At 34.7% G+C, this 11262-nt stretch overlaps 1 protein-coding gene across 1 annotated transcript; it reads left to right on the top strand.

Annotated features, from left to right (window-relative positions):
- The first annotated feature begins 1155 nt into the window (after positions 1-1155).
- On the top strand, positions 1156-11262 carry LOC140052497 (uncharacterized). The gene is made up of 6 exons (XM_072098104.1): positions 1156-1546; positions 2706-2923; positions 3337-3426; positions 4342-4681; positions 6792-7103; positions 10839-11262. The coding sequence occupies exons 1-6, from the start codon at positions 1156-1158 to the stop codon at positions 11186-11188; spliced, it is 1701 nt and encodes a 566-aa protein (XP_071954205.1). The 3' UTR covers positions 11189-11262.

Genomic DNA, 11262 nt, shown 5'->3' with positions numbered 1-11262 from the left:
TTGATTATTGTTTATTGTTAATATTGTTTGTTACATATTGTTTGTAATGACCATCTTAAATAAATGTTTATTAAAACATTGAGTTATTAGAATATTTTGGAAAATAAGCAAACTTCTAAAAAGGCAGATAGGCCTACGGTACGCACCGGTTGAGTTTATATACAACTCAGTTATGCTTGTTTTCCACCAGACGCGGTATTCGAACGTTTTGCCGAATACCATATCAACGACAGACATTTAGCCGACTGACCATTTGGTCGACAGGAATTTTCAACGACAGGACGACATTTCGCCGCTTCTATTTTACCCACATACTATAGGCCGAGAGAACAATTTGGCGAAATGAAATGTCGCACCTCACTCTGTTCATTCTTTATTCGTGTGGTATCACCTAATTAAAGCTTACAATAACCATATTTCTGGTTGATGATTTTAATAATGATGTAATTTTGAACACAATCCCAGTTGCGAACGTCAGCGTCTCTCGTACATATTACATAACAAAATTGTTTGATGTAGGCCTTTGTTACTCACAAACATTATTTCATTTTGAAATGTGTTTGTAATAATATTTTAGTAGACCTAATAAAAATCCCGATCACCAAAAGTGTTCTTTCCTGAGACCGTAAGCAAGTATTCCTAATAATAAAACATTAAATAAAGTTTGTAAAATCTGAAAAGTTTTATTTTATCGGTGAACCAAAAAACACTAGAGTATAAATACCTTTGTGAAGTTTTGGATTTATTTATTTGGAACCAGTTGAATTTATTTAAAAGATATAGAAAATTTCTTTTTTAATACATTAGTTGGTAATTAAATTAAATACAATTTTTTAAATAGCAAAATTTATGCCTATAAACATAAAAATGCTATTGAATTCAACTGGGTGTCACTTTACTGTACACTTAAAATTAGTATATTGAGACGTGTTTTTTATGTTTATGAATTACAACAAAGCTCATCTGATAATTTTAAGTGCAAAACACGAGTTTCAAAATGTAAATTAAAACGGCGTTACACAATATTTATCTATTGTTCGCCTGAAGGTGCCACTTGTAATTATCTATGTGAAAAAAACACAAGGAATAAAGAGAAAATTACAATAGTATAACGCACGAATTTTATTTCTTCTCATTCAGAATCGTCGAATAAAAATGAAGTACTATATAACTGTTATTTTACTTCTGAATGTGTTATTGGCACAGAGCTACGTTATCGACACTAATCGTCCGGTTGATTATAGAAAGCCTGCAAAAAATCCAATAAAACGAAACACCAACATCACACCATATGGTGTCAACTATGTAGGAATTGGCTACAATTTACTTCATGGAAATCCAGATGGAAGCCCAAATACAGCTCAACAAGATCCAGGGCTTCGCGGAACTTACAGAGTTTTCAATTTGACGAATAAGAACAACAAACCATTACCAGATCAAATAAGTTACATCAAGTCGTTATCTTGTATCAATACCACACAACAAAGGATGTTTTCTAATGAATACTCTTATGCCAAAAAATTTGATTTGGACGTTACTTTTTCAGGTAGGTAGGTTTGCCTTAATCAAATATCGTATCCTATTTTCATATATAACGAACATAGTAGACTGTGTTTAAAATTACTATTAGTAGGCCTAAACAGATAAGATGACGTTTCATAACGTAATACTTGAGCTCACAGACAAAAATCAAAACACCGACTGGGGGACTAACTTAAAAAAAGACAATAAATAAAGGCATGTGCAATGCCTACCTTTTATTGCTGTGTCTCTTTGCTGACCGATAGAGATCATAACAAAAAACAATCATTGATTTGCTTACAGGAGGAGCTAACTTCAAATTTCTGTCTACAAAATTTAGTCACAGCAGCTGTAAGTAATCATAATTTGCTTTCAAGTTCATTCCAGTTCTGTAAATGGTAGTTTATCATAATGATCTCTATTGCCCATCCGTAGCACACAATAACCAGTGCTGTTTAACTCAATTGCAGGAATTATTATCAATCCTATGAATTCCATTTATCCAAATATAAATAATAACATATACCGGTAAAACCTTTAAAAAAAAACGTAAATTGTCTGAATTGAAATACTACAATATGATTTTTTTTTTAATATTCCCTGCGCATTTTATATTTGCTAACGAAGCAAACAAGTAGAAGGGTACTAGATGCAAAGTACCATTGAAAAAGGCAATATACTGCTGTAAAATTATTATATGAGGCTTGATTATTGAGATTAAGGGTTATAGGGTATATATTAATAAACTACCGTATTTATTCGAAGATGGTGGGTGTAATATTATATTTAAAAAATAAAACAGAATTAATATCAAAAAGTGTTAAAATAATTATAGTACAAAGTCTAGCCTTGGTAAAGTTTATATCAGGGAATTCAACTGCAAATAGTATATATAGTGTATCTACATGTGGCGGGACTTTTATTCGAGGAAAATAATAATTGTCGCGGGGCGTTAATTGAAAGGGTGGGGTGGGGTTTATGCCAAAAGATGTTCTATTCAAAGCGGGCTAGTAATTTGAATAAACACGATATCTTGCCCTGCAGTGCATTTTATTTCGAGACGGGCTTCTTTTCTAAATTACTTTTGCGAAACAAGAAGGGGGATTCTTTTCGGGGTTTTACGATAATATAATTGTAAAATATTGTGTGTTAGTGCTTTAAATATTCTATACATTTTTTCAAAGTTTACTCCAAAGCATCAAGCAATTTTGAGTCACAGAGTTACGTCACCTTTGAAAACGTTAGCTATTGTTATAAGGGAGAAGCAAGGTATAAGTTAGAGCTTGCAGGCACAGATAAATATCCACTCACCAAGTCATTTGTTACTACTGTTAACGAACTTCCTACTAAATATAGCATGCATAACCCCAGTTATATGGAATTCCTTGAAACCTTTGGAACTGTAAGTATCACTGACTTCTTTGGAATGATTAAGGACTTTTTAATGTGACTGAACGTGCACGAAGTTGCCATCCACAAGGGAAGTATTCGACTGATGGCCTACTCTCGTCCACCGATATATGAACGTTTCGAATAAATGGACATTCACGTTGGCGTATGGCGTATGACGTATGACCTGGGTCTAATTGAATTGAGTGCGCGTGGTGGCACTGCACTGTATGTGTCAAGCGGTATGCGAGTATACACGGGCTTATGGCACGCTATGTATGGCATAGTTGATAAGACATAGCACCTAAGCTGTATTATTAAAAGCTTTATTTAAAGTAGCCACTAAACAAATTTATTAAATTACAGTTTTTTTATATATACATTTTAACTGACTATATCTATTTTGTTCTTAATTTCTTTGTAAAGCATGTAGTTACTAATGTATTTCTGGGAACAAAAAAAGAACATCGTTACTATTGGACTGGAAGTGAATTTGCATCATTTGTGACAAAAAATGTAAGTGTGCCTTTATTTTATTTATGCTATCTGTAGTTCCTATATTATTGATTGGGAAAATGCGTAGGTGTATGGGCAAGGAAAAAACTACGCGACTCACCCATGCTTTCATAACATCATGACTAGACAGTAACAGTTTTCTTCGTGTCCCACGACCCTGTTTAGAAAGTTACAGATGGTGCTTATCGTTTAGTATCACTTATGAACTATAAACTTAGGGGCCAAATGGAGTTTCCGTAAAAGCTAGGTGTCTTCATTGACGTTCTTAGTTCTCACACTCCTCACCGTTCTTTCTCTCATGCAGCTCATGGCTTTGGAGTTCTATTCCAGCAGACCGCATTCGGTTGCACAGTCGATACAAAACAAATCAAAGCATTCGGTTGTACAGTCGATGCAAAACAAATCAAAGCATTCGGTTGTACAGTCGATGCAAAACAAATCAAAGCATTCGGTTGTACAGTCGATGCAAAACAAATCAAAGCATTCGGTTGCGCAGTCGATGCAAAACAAATCAAAATGATTAGGGCAGGTTAGGAGGCGCACAAGTCCGGCATGTACGACACACCACTCTGGTGCTGACCAGGGTCCAATTTTGGAATTAACCCTGATAAGCGATGATGGCGTATTCCCTGACCTTTTAACTTTTTATGTCTTTTGTGTAACTTTTTCTGGGTTCCTTTATTCTTACTCTTTACTTCTGGTTTTACATCTTCCAACATCTTTTTTTTTAATGTAAAACCTTTTCTATCAAAGGAAATGTCCATTTTGATTTATGCTTCCATTCAAGTTTTTTACATTGTTTAAATTGACATGATAAAATTCATAAAATTGTCTATGTTGATACAAATCCAACATGTAAAATAAATTAGCAAGGATTTACAAAAATGCCGATTTTGTGTGTATGTTTTATTACAGTATGCAACAAGTTCCTCACTTTCGGCTGGTTATAAGGGTTATTCTGCTTCAATTGAGGTTGAAACGTCGTCTATGACACAAAAAATGAGCAAACAAGTTTCCTCTAGCTCAATGTCGGAATCCAAGACGTTAGGTGATGCCAGTCTCGCATTGCCATATGCTTACACCTTAATTGATATGGACAAGATTTTTGAAGCAAAGTTCTGGCATCTGCATCAACATTACGTAGATGGTGGTTATCTCTCATCTGATTTTTATGGTAGACTCAGTGACATGAAGAGTAATATGCACCAGGCTTTAACGGATTATCCAGACTTTTTGAATTCCAAAGAAACGAAAGGTACTTAACCGCTAGGCTGGTGGGCTGGTGGCTCCCTGGACATTTCCCCCGGATATTAGCCCCACTAGGACACCCCACCCCCATATCTATATATTTTATCATTATTCAAACAAATTGAAATTTGAAAAGTACAGTAAGACATATTTACACAACTCAAGACTTGTTTCTATAAAACTCTTCAATTAACACTACTCCCTCAAATTGTTCATGATTTTTCTCAAATACTATATTTATTGTTTCTCTATTTTGTTCATGATTTTGCATATGAATTTGTATTTGCTATTGTGTTTATTGTTAGATAGCAAGATAGATAATGAATGAAAACATCAAAGATAACTCTAATTTGTATAATTTGAACAACCGTTTATGTCGTTCCTTCTTCATTGTTATTTTAAAGATTACTGTATAGTTATGACCAGGTCGTAAATTCAAAACAATATAAGAAATATTTAATTTAAACAATTAAGTTTGAACCACCTATTATTATTTGAGGGCGTGTGGCGCAGTGTGTTGGACGTTCGAGGTTTGAATCCAACTCTCGCCGCATTGCTTGTATCCTTAGGCAAGATACTTTACTTGCATTTTCCTCTCTCTCTCCACCCAGGTGTATAAATGGGTACACGGTTAGATCAAGACACAACTTTGCGCTGATTACTAGCTGCATTATGGGAGTATGTTTCCATACGTATTTGATCCCAAAAAAATTACTGGGGTAATAATGTTCAGCGCATTGAGAGCTTGCTTATATGCGCTATATAAGAATGAACTATTATTTATATAAAAGACAATCGAATGTAAAAGCTGTAGGCCTAAGTATAGGTATTATTGAGAAAAATCATCAACAACTTCAGACAGTGGCAAATGAAGAGTTTTATAAACACAGTATTACTTTTTTTTAATTGTAAATATGTCTTACTGTACTGTAAACAAATTAAAATGTGTTTGAATAATACAAAATATAATGCAGTGGGGTGGGGGCGTAAATGTCCTGGGGAAATGTCATGAGGGACGGTCTGTGGTCCGGATAAATACGTACCGGATGGAAATATCCGGGGGCAACTGTCCGGGGAAATATGTCACGAGGGACGGTCTGTGGTCCGGATAAATACGGATATTTAAAAGACAATCGAATGTAAAAGCTGTAGGCCTAAGTATAGGTATTATTGAGAAAAATCATCAACAACTTCAGACAGTGGCAAATGAAGAGTTTTATAAACACAGTATTACTTTTTTTTAATTGTAAATATGTCTTACTGTACTGTAAACAAATTAAAATGTGTTTGAATAATACAAAATATAATGCAGTGGGGTGGGGGCGTAAATGTCCTGGGGAAATGTCATGAGGGACGGTCTGTGGTCCGGATAAATACGTACCGGATGGAAATATCCGGGGGCGGGGGAAAATATCAGAGGGGCAACTGTCCGGGGAAATATGTCACGAGGGACGGTCTGTGGTCCAGATAAATACGTACCGGATGGAAATATCCGAGGTGGGGAAAAATGTCCAGGAGGAAACTAGTCTGCTCCCGTATCTCCCCATCTATACTAATTTCACAATACAAAAATACATTTAAACGTAGATATTGGGTAGACTTCACACTGAATTGTATTTTTTCTGTTCTTGTTGTCGTCGTTATTGTTGATATTTTCCCTCATATGAATGTGTTGTTAACAATTAATTAGTATACAAATAATGAATTTTTTTGATGGTACAAATAAGAGAAAGGTTATATTTCCACGAGGCAATAGCCGAGTAAAATATAACGTTTCATCATTCACCGGGTTACATTATTTTGTACAATATAAAACATTTATTATTTGTTTTATATAACATTAAATAGATTCATAATAAAGACATTTGAATCGGATTGAATAAAAGGTATAGGCTTTATTCACATTGTAAATAAATTTACTCTTTCGTAAATATTTACATTGCAAAACAATTATAAATCTGGTTTTATGTAATATATTAAATGTTATATTTATTTGGATTTATAAACACACCTACTGTATGTAAACGAACGCCCAAACCATCCTAGGTCTATGCCTAGGCTCGAAATTGATACCATTACGAAAATTCGACTGTTTAACTGTTTAACTGTTTTTCTAGAAGAGGAAATTTTCAGATTGCCAGTAACTTGGCCTATCGGTACATATGGGTTACCAAAAACAAAATCAGGATGTCCAGGCGACATTACAAACGATTACACATTTTACTCAGGAACCCGTTTTCAAGATTCAGAGGATAAGAAAAACGGTAACGAAGGATCGAATCCAAACCATTTCCCTGTCGGTACGATCGGTATTGATATGACACAGCATTTCTGTATGAAAACGATAGACAAGTTTACCCCATATGACCGTGATTGGCCAGATGGAGAGTATTGTATTTTCAAAGGAAAACATAGTGATTGTCCAACTGGTAAGTATTATTCATTTCATTCATTTATTCTTTATTTCGTAATCAAATGTACATATAGGGAGTTTTCGCAATCTTACGAATACGATAACGGAAACTGATACGTCTTGCTGCACACACGTATTCGTTTTTGTAAGGCAGTAAAAATCTGTTTCGCATGGCAACGAAATATTGAGGGCGCCGTCCAAAATATGACTGCGGTAAATTTGAGCGAAGCGCAGGTCGTGTAGCTTGGCTGCCTAGGCCTAGTGTAACATCAAAGCGAGTGAGGACTTTAAAAACTGCTATGTATCAAAATTGACCTGGCATTTTAGTGAATTACTTTAGTAAATTACTTTCAATAAATCTATAATTATATTATAATCATGAATCATTCCTGATTCAAATGCAAAATGTGCAAAATAGATCAAAAACTATACTCGTTTTGTAGTTACGAATATGACTGGTGATATTCGTCAACACGAATACGCTTTACGAATATGAAATGGGGATCAGCTCAAAAGTTTCACAAATGTGTGACGTAAATGTTTTCGTGATCGTATTCGTAAGGTTACGAAACCTCAGAGGTTTCGCAACCTTACGAATACGATAACGAAAAGATTTAGCCTACAGATACAAAGCTCTTTTACAAACATACATAATTACATAATAAAACAATACAAGAAAAAAAATACAAAAGCCCATGGACCACAAACTGGTAATAATACGCGTACATTAAAACTTCTGCTTTAGTAAAATAGACCTTTTTCACGAAACAGAATACATCTTCAAACGATGACACAAACAGTGCTGTGCATGCAGGGAAAAAGCGTAACCAACCGAGATAACATTTAGTGTTTTCAGAGGATTTCAGGACAACAACAATAATAATAATAATAATTTAATGAAAAATCGTAATTTCTGTCCCTCTTACTAGAGAGGCGGCGTTACTCACCATATCATCCATTGAATAATCCATTGACGTTACACACCAAACATAATACCTTATGTGTTAGAGGGCGACAATCACTAACTTCTGCCAGAGCCATATTATATTATGGCTGCTCCCAGGCCATGGCTGCTCTGCATATGACTACTACCAAAGAACTTATAACACAAGAATCTCCTGTTCTTCAATTTGCATTCAAAACACAGTATCGGAAGTACAGGGTTATAAGGTCAAACTGGGCGACGCCATTTCACAGCATGGAGCAGCGCCCCCTCCAAACTAGGAAGTCAATTACTCTACCCCCCATAGAGTATTAGCAGATCCCCTCTATGATTTTGACTTTCTAATTTGATGCGGGCGCCCTACTCCATGGCTCACAATGGCGGCACCCATAGCTCTATTCTATCCCACAATGCCTTTCGAAATTGTTACGCGCTTCGGACGAACAGGAGATTCTTGTGTTATAAGTTCTTTGCTACTACTTCTGTTGCGCCTGCTTGTCTGAGGATCCTGGGATAGCTTCAAATCGATCAAGCGTAACATTTTCTTTCGGAAAACAACAGCAATTAAAATATCTTTTAGAAATATCAATTAAAAACTCACAAATTAAATCAAAATCCTGTTTGTGGATTACACATTCACCGTATCTAATCACACAAACGGAAATACTGACTCCTTTGTTGAAAAATGTGCAACGCGACGAGAAGGATTATTTATAGGTCAAGTTGAGCCTCCGACAAGTTGAGCCGCCGCCATAAAAACGGTATTTTCTATGAAACGCCAAATGCTTACTTTCGTCGGTGCTCGTTTCTATTCAATAGAAGTTCTATTTATATTAGGCATGTAGGCTAGGTTTAGGCCTATATATCACGGTTTTAGTATGTTATAATTAAAAAAAATAAATATTACAATTAAAGAAATGATTATGAAAATCTGACTTGTTATAGATTCCAAAATATAAGGCCTAAAACATCACCGAAAATGATCGTTTTTAGCCAAGAATGACGTAAACATGTTTCCCCCCCCCCCCCCTCAGGCGGCAGTTGTATGAACTAGGCCTACTCAATTTTTCGGTAAAATAATTACATAAAATCACCGTTTTTTAGTAAAATATTGTGTATTAACATTGTAAAATTCAATAAAATATGATATTAAAAGATAGTAAATAAAAAATAATTATTATTTAACCTCATTCGAAGAATATCAATACTCTATTAGTATTAGTCCCGAGTGAGAGACGTGATTTTACGTGGTAGGCCAGGTACCCGAGAAAAATGTTATGGAGTGCACTTAATTTTTACCTTGAAAGATTAAAAACAATTAAATTATTAAATATGACTACTTTCCTTTTCTGTGTTGTTACGGCGGTTTAAACCAACAAAATTGTAGTATGTAATTATATGTTATTTATTTTTATGACACAACAAACCTAAAGACCATGAACTTATGTACTAGGACATAACACCACTCTAATCAGTACGCGAATGTCGTAAAAGACGCACTGGGCGTTTCATAGAAATTACCGGCGGCTCAACTTGTCGGCGGCCCAACCGGTCATATGCCACCTGAACAACTTGCTTATAGTGGGCATGCTCAGACTACCGATGGGGATAGGATGGTTTGATTGAGCCTAGGCTGAGATTATACGATGGCGGTTGATTTGAATAAAATAACTCGTAGTCCGATGGCAGGAGGGGGGACATCACCACCAGATCGATAGGAAGCGTTTTCGAGATATAAGGGGTCAAAGTTAAAAATTGATATAACTCTCCTATTATTACTTTTGTTTAGGAAATGTATAAGTATGTAATTAAATATTTGTTTTTTAGGGTTTTTTAAATATCATTTTATTATCGTTTTTATACGATTTTTTTAAAGCAATTTCTAGGAAATTATATTTTGAAAATTCATTATTCATAGATTTCATAAGTAAAAATAAATCATAAAAATATACATTATTTTACAAGAAATTTAATAAGGAATATTTGTTTTTAGGAAAATGATTAAATTACTGTTTGAATTTTATCTATGAAAAGAGTATTCTAAAAAAAGTAAACAATATTATGAAAGACCCCACTCATCCGTTAGATTACTGTTATAACTTAAATAGATCAGGCATTAGGCTACGACCTCCAAGAGCAAATCTTTGTAGAACTAGAAAATCCTTCGTTGTAAATCGCATTCATATTTTTAATTCTAATGTAAGACGTTAATGCAATTTTTAATAGTTTTACATTTTTAACAGTATTTTTAACTTTTTATCTTGTATTTTTAATCTGTTATTATACTGCACGTTTTTAAATTGTTGCAATATTGTTGTTTTAATCTACCAAGCATTTTTATGAACAAATAAAATTTCTTGAATCTTGAAAAATTTCAACTCCCTGTCTGGAATAGTAAAAAAAATTATGTTATTTCTGTTGGTTTACTCTTCCCGACATATCATATTGTTTGTCATCGATCGCGTTTTGTGAATAAGGCGTATTGGTTGTTAGGTTCTAACAAAGGAGATGTAAAATATTATTTTACATCTCCCTGGTTCTTACGTTTGCATAATATTATTTAAAACCACACCAAAATCAACAATCCATCATGCCGAAATATCGTGTCTGTGACACAAGTCAGCCACGAGCGTACTGTTGCCACAGTTAGCTTACCACCAACCTGCTGCACATATAGCTACTTCCTTATCCAAACAAGTAACAGCGTGAGAGTCAACCCTAAAAACCTAGTCAAAACATTGTACCAGTAAACTGATTAGGCATACTAATACTTTATATTTATTTGGGCCTCACTTTTATTTCTTGTAGGATTGGAACAAGGAATGATTGCATGGGATGATGAAGATAAACATAACAGCAACTGGTATACAGGTTCTCTACCAGATGGTGTATACGACTACAACACTAAAATCTATTACTGTTGTCAAAGAAACGGTTATGCTGAACAACCCATCTACTTACCGACTGACGTCCCATTCTATCTTTTCCCATATGAGCAACAGTGTCAGGCGGTTAAAGGAATGAAACACAACATGGAGAGATTAAGATTTATCTGTAACAAACAAAGCAACGGAAATCATGAAACTAAGCCTCACCCATTTAGGCATGGCGGCAGACCTATCCAGGAAATATATTACTGTTACTACACACCTGAATAACCAGGTATCTGTCTAACGCAAAGCATACCATGACAAATAAATGGCAATAATGAATGATACTGCCATCAATCTGC

The sequence above is a fragment of the Antedon mediterranea genome, chromosome 6, assembly GCF_964355755.1.
Source record: "Antedon mediterranea chromosome 6, ecAntMedi1.1, whole genome shotgun sequence".
In the NCBI taxonomy this organism is placed as follows: Eukaryota; Metazoa; Echinodermata; class Crinoidea; order Comatulida; family Antedonidae; genus Antedon; species Antedon mediterranea.
The sequence above is the reverse complement of the archived record's forward strand: the minus strand, read 5'-3'. Positions and strand labels throughout refer to the sequence as shown.